This window comes from Psammomys obesus, unplaced genomic scaffold, assembly GCF_907164565.1.
Source record: "Psammomys obesus unplaced genomic scaffold, mPsaObe1.curated_primary_1811, whole genome shotgun sequence".
NCBI lineage: Eukaryota > Metazoa > Chordata > Mammalia > Rodentia > Muridae > Psammomys > Psammomys obesus.
In genome coordinates, this window is record NW_026585580.1 from 12072410 (window position 1) to 12087159 (window position 14750).

General features: G+C 45.1%; 1 protein-coding gene across 12 annotated transcripts in view; it reads left to right on the forward strand.

Annotated features, from left to right (window-relative positions):
* The window catches only part of Dst (dystonin), a 400583-nt gene extending 388115 nt beyond the window's left edge, over positions 1 to 12468 (forward strand). For 7 of the 12 annotated variants that reach the window (XM_055606512.1, XM_055606422.1, XM_055606448.1 and 4 more), the window contains 8 exons: positions 70 to 144; positions 1463 to 1480; positions 4360 to 4477; positions 6354 to 6425; positions 7356 to 7558; positions 7942 to 8052; positions 10787 to 10910; positions 11450 to 12468. In XM_055606512.1, the coding sequence (XP_055462487.1) occupies positions 70 to 144; positions 1463 to 1480; positions 4360 to 4477; positions 6354 to 6425; positions 7356 to 7558; positions 7942 to 8052; positions 10787 to 10910; positions 11450 to 11712 (984 nt within the window). In that variant the 3' untranslated portion in view covers positions 11713 to 12468. The remainder of the gene's footprint in view (positions 1 to 69; positions 145 to 1462; positions 1481 to 4359; positions 4478 to 6353; positions 6426 to 7355; positions 7559 to 7941; positions 8053 to 10786; positions 10911 to 11449) is intronic. The other 5 variants (XM_055606436.1, XM_055606520.1, XM_055606491.1 and 2 more) reach the window with 2 other exon arrangements.
* The last annotated feature ends 2282 nt before the right edge of the window (positions 12469 to 14750 follow it).

Consider the following 14750-nt stretch of genomic DNA (forward strand, 5'->3'; position numbering starts at 1 on the left):
TCTTTGTTCCCAGGCTCCCCCTGTGAAGCACCAAGATTAAAATGAATATTTCACCTTTGTCTTGAACAGGTCACGAGGCAAGTCGCAAAGTGTAAATGTGCAAAGCGATTCCAAGTTGAGCAAATCGGTGACAACAAATACAGGGTGAGTGTTTTAGAGGGCCCGGGTCTCTGGAGAGCACAAGTTGAAGTGTGTATCAGTTGGATCTACGTTGTTCTCTAGGAACCCTAATTATTTTCACATCGTCGCAAGATGTAGTAGTGTAGGAAACTCCGCAGCTTTTCTCATTCTTAAGCTGGCTGAATTTCCAGATTACATAATGTGTATGTTGTCTAGACAGCTTGCGTTTGAATGGCCGGCCATCTGTGACATGCACAAGATGTTTAAACTCCTTTCACATCTGTGTGTGTGTGTGTGTGTGTGTGTGTGTGTGTGTGTGTGTGTGTATACATGGATGTGTGTACATGTGTGTGCATGTACATACGTACATGCCGCAATATACATAGAGGTCAGAGGGCATCTTGTGGGCATCAGCGCTCTCCTAAATGAACTGTAGGGCCTGAACTCGGGTCCTCAGGCTCGATGGCTGCCCCCTTACTGTCTGAGCCATGTCACACACAGCTCACTTTTAAGGAGAAAATTACTAAAAGTAAAATACTTAAGTCATATGTCCAAGCTGTTCCACATTACTTTATTTTATTATGAATAGAGTTAAGCTTCTAAGTAATAGCTATTCACAACCATGAAATTAAAATCTTGTTTCTTTTTTCTAGAATTAAAAAATACTCATTTTGTAAATATGAAAAAGATGCAGTTTTTTTCCATTTATATAGTAATTTTTGCTTTTATTCAAAACCTAAACGAACTTGGTTCACATTAAAATAGTGTGATTTGATCATTCTGTTCTCTTTTTTCCTTTTTTAAATTTGATCATTCTGTCTCTTTTTTCCTTTTTTAAATATCTTTTAGCCAGCAGAAAAGGAGAGCATGTGTAAAGTGTCCTTAGTATGGCACGTCATAGTGTAACGCATTTTCATTTTTAAAGGATGTTCATCTACCATTTTAACTTCAATTTGAAAACTTTAACTGTTTACACTTTTTTTTTCAGTTTGAAATCAGGATTTTTTTTTCAATAAATTTGTAAAAAAAAAAAAATGAAATAAAATTTTTTGGCTTGAAATCAGAACAAATGGATTCTTGCACATCCCTAAGTTAAATACTGTATCCTGGAGCACAGGGTGTGAGTTGTGAGTGTGTGTGTGTGTATGGGAGAGGGAGACAGAGACAGAGAGAGACAGTGAGAGTGTATGAGTGTGTGTGAGAGAGAGAGACTGGGAAAGAGTATATATATATAAGTGTGCTGTGTGTGAGTGTATATGTGTGTGTGTGCGTTTGATCCATATAGAAAGGTTCCTGTTGAACTAATTTTGTCTTTCTTCCATTTTTCATTTTTTTTTATCAGTTCTTCCTGGGAAATCAGGTATAAACCAGTAGAATCTCAAGTTCCCAATGACTTTTTTTAATCTTGAATTCATAGTCATTAAAGCTTGCCCTGGCCAGTCCTTCCATGCTGTCTTGCTAGCTCCTACAGTGTTGGTTGGTGTGCCGTCTCTGTCAGCGCTCTCAGAGTCCTGGATCCAGGACTCCTTGATTGCTTTGTGCCTCCAGCGAGGAGATTACTTTTAAGCGAACCAGATAATGAATTGTAGCTGATTGGCTGGCTCCAAGGATCAAAACTCAGTGTTCAAGTCCCATTTTTCACTGTTAACAAATGTTAATGCCAGTGGTCACTGGAACACACACTTGATTGTCCACACGTCACTGTGTCAGACTGTTGAGGACATATGACAGACTGTAGTGTCAAGCAGTGGCTGTGGGAAGACAAAACACCAAGAGGTCTTGATCGGGCTCGGGAGCGGCAGGCGTGTCCCCTGTCGCTGCCTTGTTCTGAGTCACTGGTGCCCAGGGCATGCCGAGTCGTGTTCTGTGCTGTCTTCGCCAAACGTTTGCATTGACGTTTAAGTCAGCGTGGACTGCTTGGTGGCGCTGCATGATCAGGATGTTAAAATGCGCATACGAGAAATTATATTTTAACGGGCACATATTCCAGATGCTTTGCCTGCCCTGTTCTGTAGGGAGCAGACCGCATTAGGTAGTGGCTGCTGCTCAATCGTAGGCCACACTACAGCTTTTCCTCCCCTCTCTCTACTCCTCCCAGTTCCTCTCCACCTCCTCTCCCATCTGGATCCACTCCCTTTCTGTCTCTCCTTAGAAAAGAACAGGCTTCTAAGAGATAACAACAAACTAAAACATGGTAAGATAGAACGGTCACGCCAGAGTCGGACAAGGCAAACCAACAAAAGGGAAGGAGCCCCGAGAGAAGGCACAAGAATCAGAGACCCCCTTGTTCACGCACTCAGGGGCCCCGTAAAAGTACTAAACTGAAAACCGTAATACATACACAGAGGACCACATGTAGACACAAATCGGCCTCTGGGTGCCGTTCCAGTCTCCAGTCACACTACATCTTAAGGGCAAATTATGTAAGTTTAGAGTAAAATTTTTCCATTACTCTCAATAGAGTTTTCCCAGGAAAATTTTTAATTGACATATCATAGTCATGTATACTTATGGGTTACAGGGTGATAATTTAACACTCATGTACAATGTGTAAGATAAAATCAGGGTAAAACATCTGTTATAACAGATCAAATGTTACTTTTTCATGCTTGATATTTTCTGAGTAAGCAAGTAGGGTAACATTTCATTTTCATACAAAATAAGAGAAATACTTACCTTCAAAGATTTTATTGCTGAAAGTACAAAGAACAACATTAGTCTGTTTTTCTTGTCTCATGGTTTGGCCTTGGGAAAATTAGAGGAATTCTAAAGACACCATTAGTTGTCTGGAGAAGACCTTTTAAAAGTAAAATCAGAAGTTACCATATTTAAGAACCAAAATATCATTTTATGAAGTGTTTTTAGTTGTGTCCTTAAGTCTAATTTTGAATCTGGTCTTGAACAAGATTTATCTGATCCAATTATCTGGTTCCTTAAGGGTAATTTTCTTCATGCCCTCTTTTCCCTTTGCTTACTAGCAGCACAATTTTTTGTCTCTAACAATATAAATACAGGTCTTAATTTTTAAATTCACATTTCAGGAGCAGTTCATCCATAGGGATATTTAGGTCTCAAGTGTCTGACAATCAGACTTAGGAAGGGAGAGGTACGATGTTCAGTGCTTGACCCTGCTGGAGCACCTCTGTGGCCTTCTGAGCTTAGGTTGCTGGCCGGACTCTGGCTGGCCTTTTGTCAGGGTTCCCGCCCTAAAGTCCAGCATTAAAGACTACAGAAAAGTCGCGGAGTGTTTCTGCTCACCGTAGGACACAAAGGGGAATAGTCACAGGCGGTTCTGCCAAGAAGCTGTTGGCATCTAGCGGACTGTTTGTTCCTTCGTTTTCTTCTTTGTCACTTGCCAAGTTGATAAGCATGAAACTCAGTATGGTGCTTTTCCCAGTTGGGCACGAGCCTCTTAGAAATGATTTCCAGGTATAAACATCATTTCTCACAGACTTTGAAAACAAGTAAAGTTATGATCAAAACTACCTGTGCCCTAGTGATTGTGCAAGGCTTGCAGCACCCGTGGTACAAACAGCTTTGAGAAAAAACCCTTTGAGATTTGAAGTCCGTGTCACTGATAATTTGTCAGCGTCTGTTTTAAGATTGCAGTAGCACAAAGTGGCGTGTTAATCCAGCCTCCAGCCAGCTGGTTTGCCAGACCGTTAGGGATGCGGAGTTTTAGTGTGGAGTTCATACTAGTCATAAGCATCCATTACTTTTTTTCCCCAAGTGAGAACTCTCCTAAAAATAACAAAGGAGTTTAAGAGTTTCTCACAGACGCAAAGGAAGGTAGTTCTAACCTGAGGGGCGGTGCTCCCGAGTCAGCGTGGTGAAGTCCTTAGGAAGGCTTTGTTTTGTGTGAGTCCCGGGCAAGTGGACCTGCGCTTATTTTTCATGGCTGTGCTTCGCTCCTAGAGACATCCTTAGTTTCTGCTTTGTGAGTGTTGCTTCTGTTACAAGAAAGGAAAATAATTTGTACCTTTAGTACAAAGCCTCAACATTACACTTGATTAACCTTTGTGATGTTTTTTTTTTTTTCAAACTGCTTCCCCCGGGCTAAATCAGCATGCAGCAGTCTAATGTAGACCATTACAAACCCCTTTCGATATTTCACTAATTAATCGCTGTGAACTAAGCAAGCAATTATTCTGGCTGCTTACGCTGCTCCAAGCTGCATGCCCTCCCCTCGCTTAGAATCGGCCCTGACAATTAGAGGTTCTTTCTCTCTTCACTGCCTAGTTTGGAGACTCCCAGCAACTTCGACTGGTCCGGATCCTGCGAAGCACGGTGATGGTTCGAGTTGGAGGTGGATGGATGGCTCTGGATGAGTTCTTAGTGAAAAATGATCCGTGCAGGGGTAAGGAGACCCTTCGGTCAGGTGTGAGCACGGTGAGAGCCCGGGAGTACCGGGTGTGTTCCCACACTGAGAGCGAGCTGGCCAGCTTGAACCCCATAGCTGATGTGAAACATGCCCTCCCCTCCCCCTCTCTCTCTTATTTTCCCACTAATGAAATAAATTTGAGACAGGTAGGTAAAAAACACAGTCTGGATTTTCTGTGTGTAAGTCCTTCCTGTCTACAGTTTTCAAAATGGACATTTCCACTCCCCAAGGCCAAATACTGGAGAATAAAAGTTTGAAAGTCAAATTTCTATGAAATGAGGGGAGAGCAATACTTAAAAACAAAAGCAAACACTCCTCAAAGTTGAATAGCAGAATATTGAAGATATAAATATGATATTGTAGCTTTCTTCAGATCTGCCAACCCAAGAGTTTTAAGTTAGCTTCCAATATACCTGTTTTATCTTTTTAAGATTATAGTGTTGTTTTTAATTATGTATGTGGTGTGTGTATGGGTGTGCCAGAGTTCTCAGAGACAGGAGGCATCAGATCCTCCAGACTTGGGGTTACAGGTGGTTGGTTGTGAGCCACCCATGGGCACTAAGACCAAACTCAAGCCCTGCCCACTAGCAGTACCTGCTGGTAACTGCCGAGCCGTCTCCCCAACCCTGAGTCCCGCTTGTATGTCCTACGGTCATTAGGTTGTTAACTGGCCATGTGCCTGTTGATTACAGTTTGCATTTAGGCGCCATCTACTCAGTAAGTGTACGTTATTTTCAGAGTTTAAAAAGAAAACAAAAGGACTGTGATGACTCGTTTTAATCTGTGGGCTTATTAGAGTCCGGCCTGTTAGGCTGCCAAGTGGGAAGCCAGGCAGGAAACCTCCCTCTCAGCGCTGGCATCTGGAGTCAGCTGGGTCAGAGTCAGCAGGCCTGTCTACCCAGTCCAGCCACAGAGTAGTGCCGACCTCTGTAAGCTGAAGATACAGCTTAAAGTGAAGCACAGCAAGGCACGAGCACTCCCGCTCCATCTCTCGCTCTCCATCCACCGTGCTCACTTAGCCCTGGGGATGTGTTCTGAGAAATGTGATGTCAGCTGTTTTCCTTATGGTACAGACATGAAGTGTGCTTAACACAAACCTAAATGGTTTCCTGTCCTACACAGCAGGGGTATGTAGGGCGCGTGCATGGCATCACCTGCTGCTCCAGAAGCCCTGCTGAATAAAGCAATGCGAGATCGAATTGAGCACAGAATAAAAATAGGCAGCAGGGAAATGCAGTCACCATAAGATGCACAAGGCTGTGGCCTGACAAGGCTGCTCTACAGAAAGCTACTTACAAATACAAAAAAAAAAAAAAAAAAAAAAAAGTGCTCTAATAATAACTATCATCAAGTAAACATGTAAACAAGTAGCACAGCTATTGTTACTGTGCTACAGTTTCGTGTGACTGGTGTCGAGATAGGCTTGTTCCCCATAATCACATCAGTAGTCTCGTTGCCCTTGAGATGGGGACAGCGTCAGCCAGGCGATAGGACTGCCTCAGCTCCATCAAAGGCCGCTGTTGACCAAACATGACTTTGTGGCGCGCTTGGCTGCGCTGTGACAACGGCACAGCCTGAGGTGAGCGCAGCAGTGGTTAGGAAAGGGCACTGAAAATGCAGACTGTTCCACGGGGTCCCGGAGGACCAGCTAGCGCGGCTGGCCGAGCTTTGCAGTCGCTTCTTCTCCTGGCTGTGTGGGGCCTTGCAGGGTTTCTTCCGCTGGTGCAACTCCTCCCCTGAGTGCGTGCTGAAGGCTGGGCCCGAGCAGCCCTTGCGCACCCGCCTCCTGGACTTTGCCTCCCTGCTAACAGTGCTCTCTAATGTGACTGGTATCCTGTGTCATCTTTTCCAGTTCATCATCATGGGAGTAAAATGTTACGTTCGGAATCAAACTCTTCAATTACTACTACTCAGCCTACTATAGGTTGGCAACCCCTCTCTTTGGCTCTCCCCCCTCGCTTTCCTCTTCCCCACTTTCACATTCTCGCTTTCATGATTTGTTTTAATATAACACGCTTCATTCACGTGTATGGCTTAACTCACACCTGGCGAGCTGGGGCTTCTAACCTTAAGTTCTGAAAACTCGACACACTGGTGGTCCATCGAGTGCGGCCGTTACGCGAGTGACGGGGCACACGAGACACGTTGCCCTTGTGGAGTGGCCTCCATGTGCATATGTGTTTGTATGAGTGCCACCTCGCTGACTGCCTCGTGGGTTCCTGGGTCTGGTGTTTGTTACCGCATGTCGGTAAAACAGGCTTTGTCGTTTGGTTGGTTTGGTTTGGTTTTCTGGTTTTTTGGTTTGTTTTTGTTTTTTGTTTTAAGGCCTAAAATTAAAATACTAGCTGCCTCACCTCAGTGACAATTCTGGAAGTTTTTATGTTACCGTCATGACTAACAAGCCACCTCCGATTTTGTGTAATCGTTTAACCCCAGTGTTAAATACTGGCCTTCTCCGGACCTCAGCAGTACATGTAAAAGGTGCAGCCCAGCCTTCCTGACCTGTATGCTCAGTGTAAGGGGGACAGAAGGAGGGGCCTCGGCAGCTCCTGGATTAACAGTGGCATGAGCTTCCCATCTCCATGCTGACTTGTTTCATACTGCTCCCCTGGCTGGTGCCCAGTGTTAGAGTGAGCATCCCCCTCTCCCATCTCCACGCTCCCCTGTATCCGAGAGGAATGCATTGTGCAGGAATGCATTTAACTTCTTGTTATGCTGAGTTGGAGTTGGCATGGCAAAAAGATGTTCTCGAAATTCCCAGCGTGCTCTCTGGTGCCAGGCGGCCCTCCCCTCCTCCGCAAAGACTGAGTGCTTTCTCTCCCTTCTCTGTCCTTGCTGCGCGTGCGCGATCCAGCCAAAGGAAGGACCAACATGGAGCTGCGCGAGAAGTTCATCTTAGCCGACGGCGCCAGCCAGGGGATGGCTGCCTTCCGGCCGCGGGGCCGCCGGTCGCGGCCTTCCTCGCGAGGAGCGTCCCCCAACAGATCCACCTCTGCGTCCAGTCATGCTGGCCAGGCAGCCTCCCAACAGGTGCCCGCTGCGGCCAGCACACCCAAGGTAGGACCCCAGGCTGGGACCTCCCCTCGTTGTCCAAAGCACAGCCATTTGTATCTCCTCCCACCACATTTTTAAATATGCTTTGCCCGGTGACCCATGAAGTCGCCCTCTGTCCAGGGTTACCTGTCTCGGGGCTTTGTCACCTTTCAGACTGAGTTTTCTGTGTAAAGCTTGTATTCTTTTTATTTATTTATTTATTTATTTATTTATTTATTTATTTATTTGTATGTCTGATTTGTCCTCGGCTCCATCCACCTTTATCTTCATTATTGCCTGTGTCATGTGACTCTGCTATGAATCTCCTTTCTGTGGGTTCGGTGTTTTGTTGTGTTTTTGTTTTTGTCTGCTGTCCTTTACATTTGATTTGCCGTTGTTCCATGCAGATCCTCCATCCTTTAACACGCAATTATGGTAAACCATGGTTGACAAACAGCAAACTGTCAACTCCTTGTAAAGCAGCAGAGTGCTCAGACTTTCCCGTGTCATCTGCAGAGGTATCGTAAGGCCCAGACACCATTCTTAACAGCCTGCCTTAACTGACACTGTCACCTACTAACAGCCTTGCCCCTGCCTTCGTGTGTGCACTGCCTGTCAGGGGACGTGAGAGTAAAGTAAAGGGCTGTCGGGAAAGACGGTGGCCACTTAGAACGGCCACACCGTCGGTCTGCGTACGCCCCTCGGCTTTTGTTCTCACTCATACTTAATTCTGCGTGTATATCCAGGCCTAGGAAAGTTTTCTTTTAATGTTGGTGGAGTGCTCTTGGCAGTAGACATAACTTGAACAAGATACTTAGATGAGGAACGGCCACTTGCAAGGGAATTACTTAGAGTAAAAGAATTTTAGCAGTGTACACCCTGGATGGTCCCTCGGAATGTCTGTGGCATTCATTCCTTCTCATGCACACTGGCCGGCTGTGACATAGTTCTCGGTTCTAGGTGCAGGCCTCAGAGGGACGGGCACAGGGAGGTAGAGAGCTGTCATTTTCAGAAGATGTCTGTATTATGCTGTACCTAATCTCAGTTAAACACATGGGTCACTTCTCAAAATGGCATGTATAGAGAGAAGATATTTGGGGAATATGACATTTGCCAAGATTAACTCATGTAATAGATCAACTCAACTAAAAATCAGCCATTTAGATGTGTGGTGGTGGCGGCTCACGCCTTTAATCCCAGCACTCAGGAGACAGAGGCAGGTAAATCTCTGAGTTCAAGGCCAGCCTGGTCCACAGAGTGAGTCCCAGGTCAGTCAGGGCTATTAAACAGAGAAACCCTGTCTAAAAACAAAATAATCCCCACCCCCCAAATCAACCATCTGTTCTTTTAAAGAAACCTCTGTGAGTTGATCAGTGTAGACACCATTTCACATCCTGCATTAAAACTACAACAATGGGGAAGGAGTCTGTAAACATCTTTAATTGGAAATGAGGAGCTATATTTGGCTTAATAGTTAGGAGTAAAGCCAAGGCCCCTGAATAAAAGAAATATAGCAGTTTTTAAAAACCCTTAATGGTTTTCATGACGCTTTCTGTTAAGTAACGCTCATATTAATAAGAATAGGTGGACGCCTTCTCTTTTCAGTATCAGTCCTGATTAGCCAAGTCGGGGAATTGAGACAAACATGGACTCCCTTTAAATACTTTTTCCTTCTTCTTCATTCCCCTGGGTGCCACACTAGCATCACAGATTACATCCAGAAAAGTCTGTAAGTTGTTATGAATCTATTCTGTAAAAACTGAAAAGCCCTTAAAGGACCTCAAGTCATAGATCAATGTTTGTTTTAATATTTGGGGCTAAATTTCTATGTCCAGTTTTTTAGTTTTGGTTTGGTTTGGTTTGGTTTTTTTAAGTAGCAACTGCCCCAATTAAAGTAGGGGCTGGGAAATGGCTCAGTTGGTAAAGTACCTGCTGTACAAACATGAGACCTGAGTTCACATCCCCAGAACCCACCTGAAAGCAAGGTACTTGGGGCGGAAAATGTTGGAAAGAGACAAGCTAGCAAATCAGTGAGAAACTGTCACAGAAGTAAAGTGGGAAGCAATAAAGGAAGATGTCAAACAGTATGAAGTATGAAAACGAGGATCAGAGTTACAGGCCAGCCTCGGCTGCACAGTGTATTTAAGGCCAACCTGGGCTACATGTCTATCAAAGAAATATCACTTAGGTATGTGTACAGAATGCATAGGTAAGCAGAGGGTTGGAATCAGATACTAACACCAATAAATGCAATGTCAAATGATAACACCAATACCAAAAGTTCTATGTATGCGTTATTAAGAATCATAAACTCTAATGGGAAGCTCATTCTAAAAATACAATCATTATTTTCGTAGATTTGTTTTCTCCATGGCTTCTTGGCTATGTGCTCATTGACAAAGAAATCTCTTATGCTCAAGCGTTTTTAACTTCCGTAGAATTTCTAAAATGTCACAGTCCAGAAAGATGGGTGTAGACTTAACATACTGTCTTAAACTTGCTCCATACATTTTCCTCAAGTGCCTCTTATGAGTTTTCAAGAAGTATCCCAGAAGTATTGCCTATAAGTTTTACATGGTTGAGCCAGTACCACAAAAAGTAAACAGCCAAAATAAAAAATAAAAAAGAAGATGAAGAAATAGAAAGTAACAGAGAGCCAGGAAGTGAACACATTCAAGAAGTGAGCACATGCAGCATGAAGTTAGAAGGTCACACCTCCCTTTCAAGCCTCCCTCCCCCACCTCCACCTCACCCCAACCCCTCCCCGCTGTCTTATCAAAGGCTGTTTTTTCATTCAGAATCTCTGTTTAACATCGGCCTGGCTTTCCTAGGACGACTGAAGGCGGTGGACTGTCCAGGCACAGTCTGCAGCGCCCTGTTCCCTTCTCTGCACAGTCACCAGCCCAGGGACAGCTCTCTAACACTGTAACACTGATGTCTGAGAGATACTAACACCCACTGCGGTTTGATGCAGGTTTTTCTCACCAGGGCTTGTGTATTCTGCGGGGATTCTGGTTTTCGTGGTTTCCCTTCCCAGGCAGGGAGCCATTTTCTTTGGAAGGTTTCCCTTACCTGAGTAAGGACAAAAACCGGAGGAGGAGAGCGAGGGGGAGCCATGCACATCCTTTAACTGAAGCGTGTCCACCTCCTTCAGAGGGCTTGTCTAGACGGCCCAGCCATGAGGAAAGGGTGTCAGTGGAGTTTCAGGAAACTCAGGCACGTTCCTAAGTGATCTCTTCCCTGGTCACACAGGGAACGCCAATCCAGGGAAGCAAGCTGCGACTTCCTGGCTATCTGTCAGGGAAAGGCTTCCACTCTGGGGAGGACAGTGCCTTGATAACCACCGCAGCTGCCAGGGTCCGAACACAGTTTGCTGGTGAGTGTGCGACGTTTCTTCCCTCTCTTCCTAACTGCACTGTGTGGCAGTGTGGTGTGCTTTTGAAATGAAGTGACGTGACGCCCCGATTCCCCAACAGACAGGAGGTGAACGAGTCTGAGGAACAGGTGACTAAGCAATGGCTTCTGGAGAGGGCCAAAGAGTGGCGGGGCCTAAACATAACCGTGGGATCTGTCCCCTTGCTCCGGGAGCCGCCTTTACCCTTCAGAGAGCACAAGGGGCTGGGCCAGGTCACCAGGGAAAACCCAGTTACTGGGCAGGGGTCTCCTCTGTGTCAGCGTGGAATGGATACTTTTTAAGTTCTTACCTAGGGTAAGCCTGAGCTTTCCCTTGGTGTGTCAGCCTGGGTATTTCTATTTCACGTCCCTTACAACGAGGCTGCCTCCCCTTGTGCGGTTTTCTGTGTGAGCTGAGTGTGGGAAGAGCATGCTGATATTACACGAGATCCTCGGGTTCTCTGGAATCCTTTGCAGATGAGCAAATGATAAAGGTGACTCCTCTCTGCCCTTCCTCTCCAGATGCCAGGAAGACGCCCAGCCGCCCCGGAAGCAGAGCCGGAAGCAAAGCAGGCAGCAGGGCCAGCAGCCGCCGAGGCAGTGATGCCTCAGACTTTGACATTTCAGAAATTCAGTCCGTGTGCTCGGACGTGGAGACCGTCCCACAGACACACAGACCTGGGCCCCGAGCAGGTTCTCGGCCATCCACAGCCAAGCCTTCCAAGATCCCCACGCCCCAGAGGAAGTCACCTGCCAGCAAATTAGACAAGTCTTCAAAGAGATAGTGCAATTGGCTCCGGCAAGCCCCTCCCCTGAGCGTTTATTATTTAAGTGAATGATGTAAAATACGATGTAGAAATTACTGTGAAATATCGCAGGAGGCGAGTTTTAAATTCTGCAGATGGTCTTATTTGTCTATTTGTCTTTTTATTTGATCTGTATCACTTTTTTGGTCAGATTTTCTGGGGTAAAAGTCACATCATATGTGATAAGGAAGAAAGACTTTTAACATGAACCACTGTCTCTGCACGGCCATGTGCAGACCATACACTAAAGTCAGTTACTGTACCTCCAGGTAAGTCTCCGCTCTCCGACAACCACAGCGCCACATAGCTGACATTAAGGGATACCTCATGACACCTTTTATGAAAGTTCCGAACAGCTTACAGACATAGCAGGGAAATCTTTATTATTATTTTTTTTTGAGATGCTTTAACTATAAATTAGAAGGAAGACAAAAGGAGAAACACACCAACACACAGTTCTTCAAGCAGTAACCAACAGAAACTCACAGGAGAATGCTCCCAGCATCCTTGGGTACCACGGTGTGCCAGCACCTGCCAGCATCCCTGTGCCGTTGCTTTAGTCGCAGCCAGACGCGCCCTGGGCATCAGCCATCTATACTGTAAGAATGTGATGCAAAGTGCATTCGTGCAGACGTGAGGTTTGCTTTGCTTGGGTGGACGGCAGCCCCTGTATCGTTTTGTAACAGCAACTTCGCTTGCAGAAAGCTATGAAATAAAACATGTCCCTTAACTACATTGCTATGGAATTAATTTTTTCCCCAGGGAAAACCGGTGTATTTTTTTTATGAACAGTATCAATTTGGAGTGACCAAAGGGTACTTTAAAAGTGGGTTTATTTTGATTTCTCATCTGGAATAATCATGTTCTGGTATTATATCTACTTATATTTAATAAATATGCATTTTAATTTATTATGTATACTCACATACTAGAGAAAGATATTAGTATGCATTTAATAAAACGTGTTGACTTGAATGTATGGAATACTTGATTATTTAAAGTGAGCTTTTCTGTCTGTTCTAAGTAAAGCGTAAACTAATAGTGTGACAGGAGAGGCTCGGGAGACGCGAAAGGAGGTTAGAGCCAGTGGAACCACCTGTTCTGTAAGCATCTTAATAAGTCCTAGCTGCGTGCCCTCTACTGTTGATGACCCCTAGGCTGCCACAGTCCCACCATCACACCATGAAGGGGGACTTCACTATGAACCATTAAAAAGCATGGGCAGAAGTGGGACAGGTGACAAGATGGCTGATTTCATTAATTAATATTGTGGTACTCTTCTACAGTGGGTTTTTTTTTTTTTTTTTTAATCACACAGTTTTCCTAGATAAGAAAATAGCACCAGCTGTAATGAGAGCAGCAGGAGGCTCCTTTGGACCCGAGAGGTCACAGCGTTCTCTGGAGCTGAGCATGCAGTTCAGAGGATGGTGTTCAGGCACACGGGGAAAGGATGTTTTTCCCTCTTGCCTGGAGCTGTGTCATTGGCGAGAATGGGTGCCTTGTCTGTGTAGGGGCTGCGCCCTCCTGTCGAGGCCTGAACAAGGTAGCCCTGACCGTGAGATGATGCCATAGCGTGCGCACTTGGTTATACGCATCATCTAAGAGGGGGGGGGACCTGAAGTGGCTGTCCCTTGAGTGCTTTGCTTGGCTTTTTACATCAAAGACTAAGTGGACGATTTTGTTTCCGTATGTCTGAATACTACCCCCGTTAAAGACGTATGGAGTCTCAGGGCTGGAGAGAGGGCTGGGAGGTTAAGAGCACTTGTTGCTCTCTCAGAGGACCTGGGTTCGGTTCCCTGCACCTGTGTGGCAGCTCAGAACCATCTGGATGTACCTCTCGTTTTAGGGAATCCAGTGCTGCCTTTGGGCCTCATGGACACAGACACATGCAGGCAAACGCTCATGATAACAAAAGCTAGAGTCTCCTTTAACTAGCAAAATAAGGTGGTGTTTGTTTGTTTGTTTGTTTTGAAGATGGGTGGTTTAAGGTAGTTCAGAGGCATCTTAAGAATCCAGCTTGTCATCGCTGCATTTGTGGAGACTTCAAACCATTGGGAGTTTCCTTTCGCCTTCTCAGCTTGCGATAATCCCAGAGCCAGAGTACTGAGGAGTCATTAGTATTACCAAGCACAGAATACCTACCCCCTGCGCACAGCCCTTCTCTCTCTTTTGTTCTCCTTTTTCTTTTTCCTTTCTTCCTCAAGAAATGGGTACAGAACACTGAGCTCAGTGCTATGGCACATTCATGTAGTCCCAGCTAAGTCCACAGGTTAGATCACTTGAGTTCGAGGTCAGGGTGAGCTTCTTAGGGAGGTCATGTCTTAAAGCCAATAACGAAAACAGGTCACTGGAATGATTTCAACCCTAAAAACTTAAATCTGGCATATCAGAGAATCCTGACGTAGATGAAGAATATATTCAGAGAATCCAAATCCTAGGTAGATGTCCTAAAATATACACATAAAATATATATACATATATATTTGTACACATATATCTCAAAGCTACTGATGATGTACTGCTCCCCGTTAAAACAGTGGCTGGAAATTGTTGGAACCCTGATAAATAGCAAATTTTAAAATTTGGGTTAAAAACTTGGCAAGTTCCCCTGAGTGTCCAGGACTGACCTGTAAGCAATAGAAGGAAGGGACGGGTCAGTCGTCCTGTTTCCATGATTTCAAAACTTGTTCTTTATGTTCGCAAGTGAAATACAGTGCCACACAGCTGTCTCCTCCTGACCCGTGCTTGGAAGTGTTCTTGTCGGGGGAGTGACCTGGTCCCAGCAAGCAGTACTGTCACGTGCTCTTGGAACTGCCAATCTGATGCCTTGCCACCTGGGGTCCCACGGAAGCAGCAGGCACTTTAGTTTTATTTTTCAGTGCCTTAGAAAATAAGTTCCTGTCAGTCGAGTTAAAGGTTGTTTGACCATTGCTACAACCTGCTTAGAAGTAAATAGTCACATTTAAACTCTGTGTGTGTGTGTGTGTGTGTGTGTGTGTGTGTGTGTGTGTGTGTGT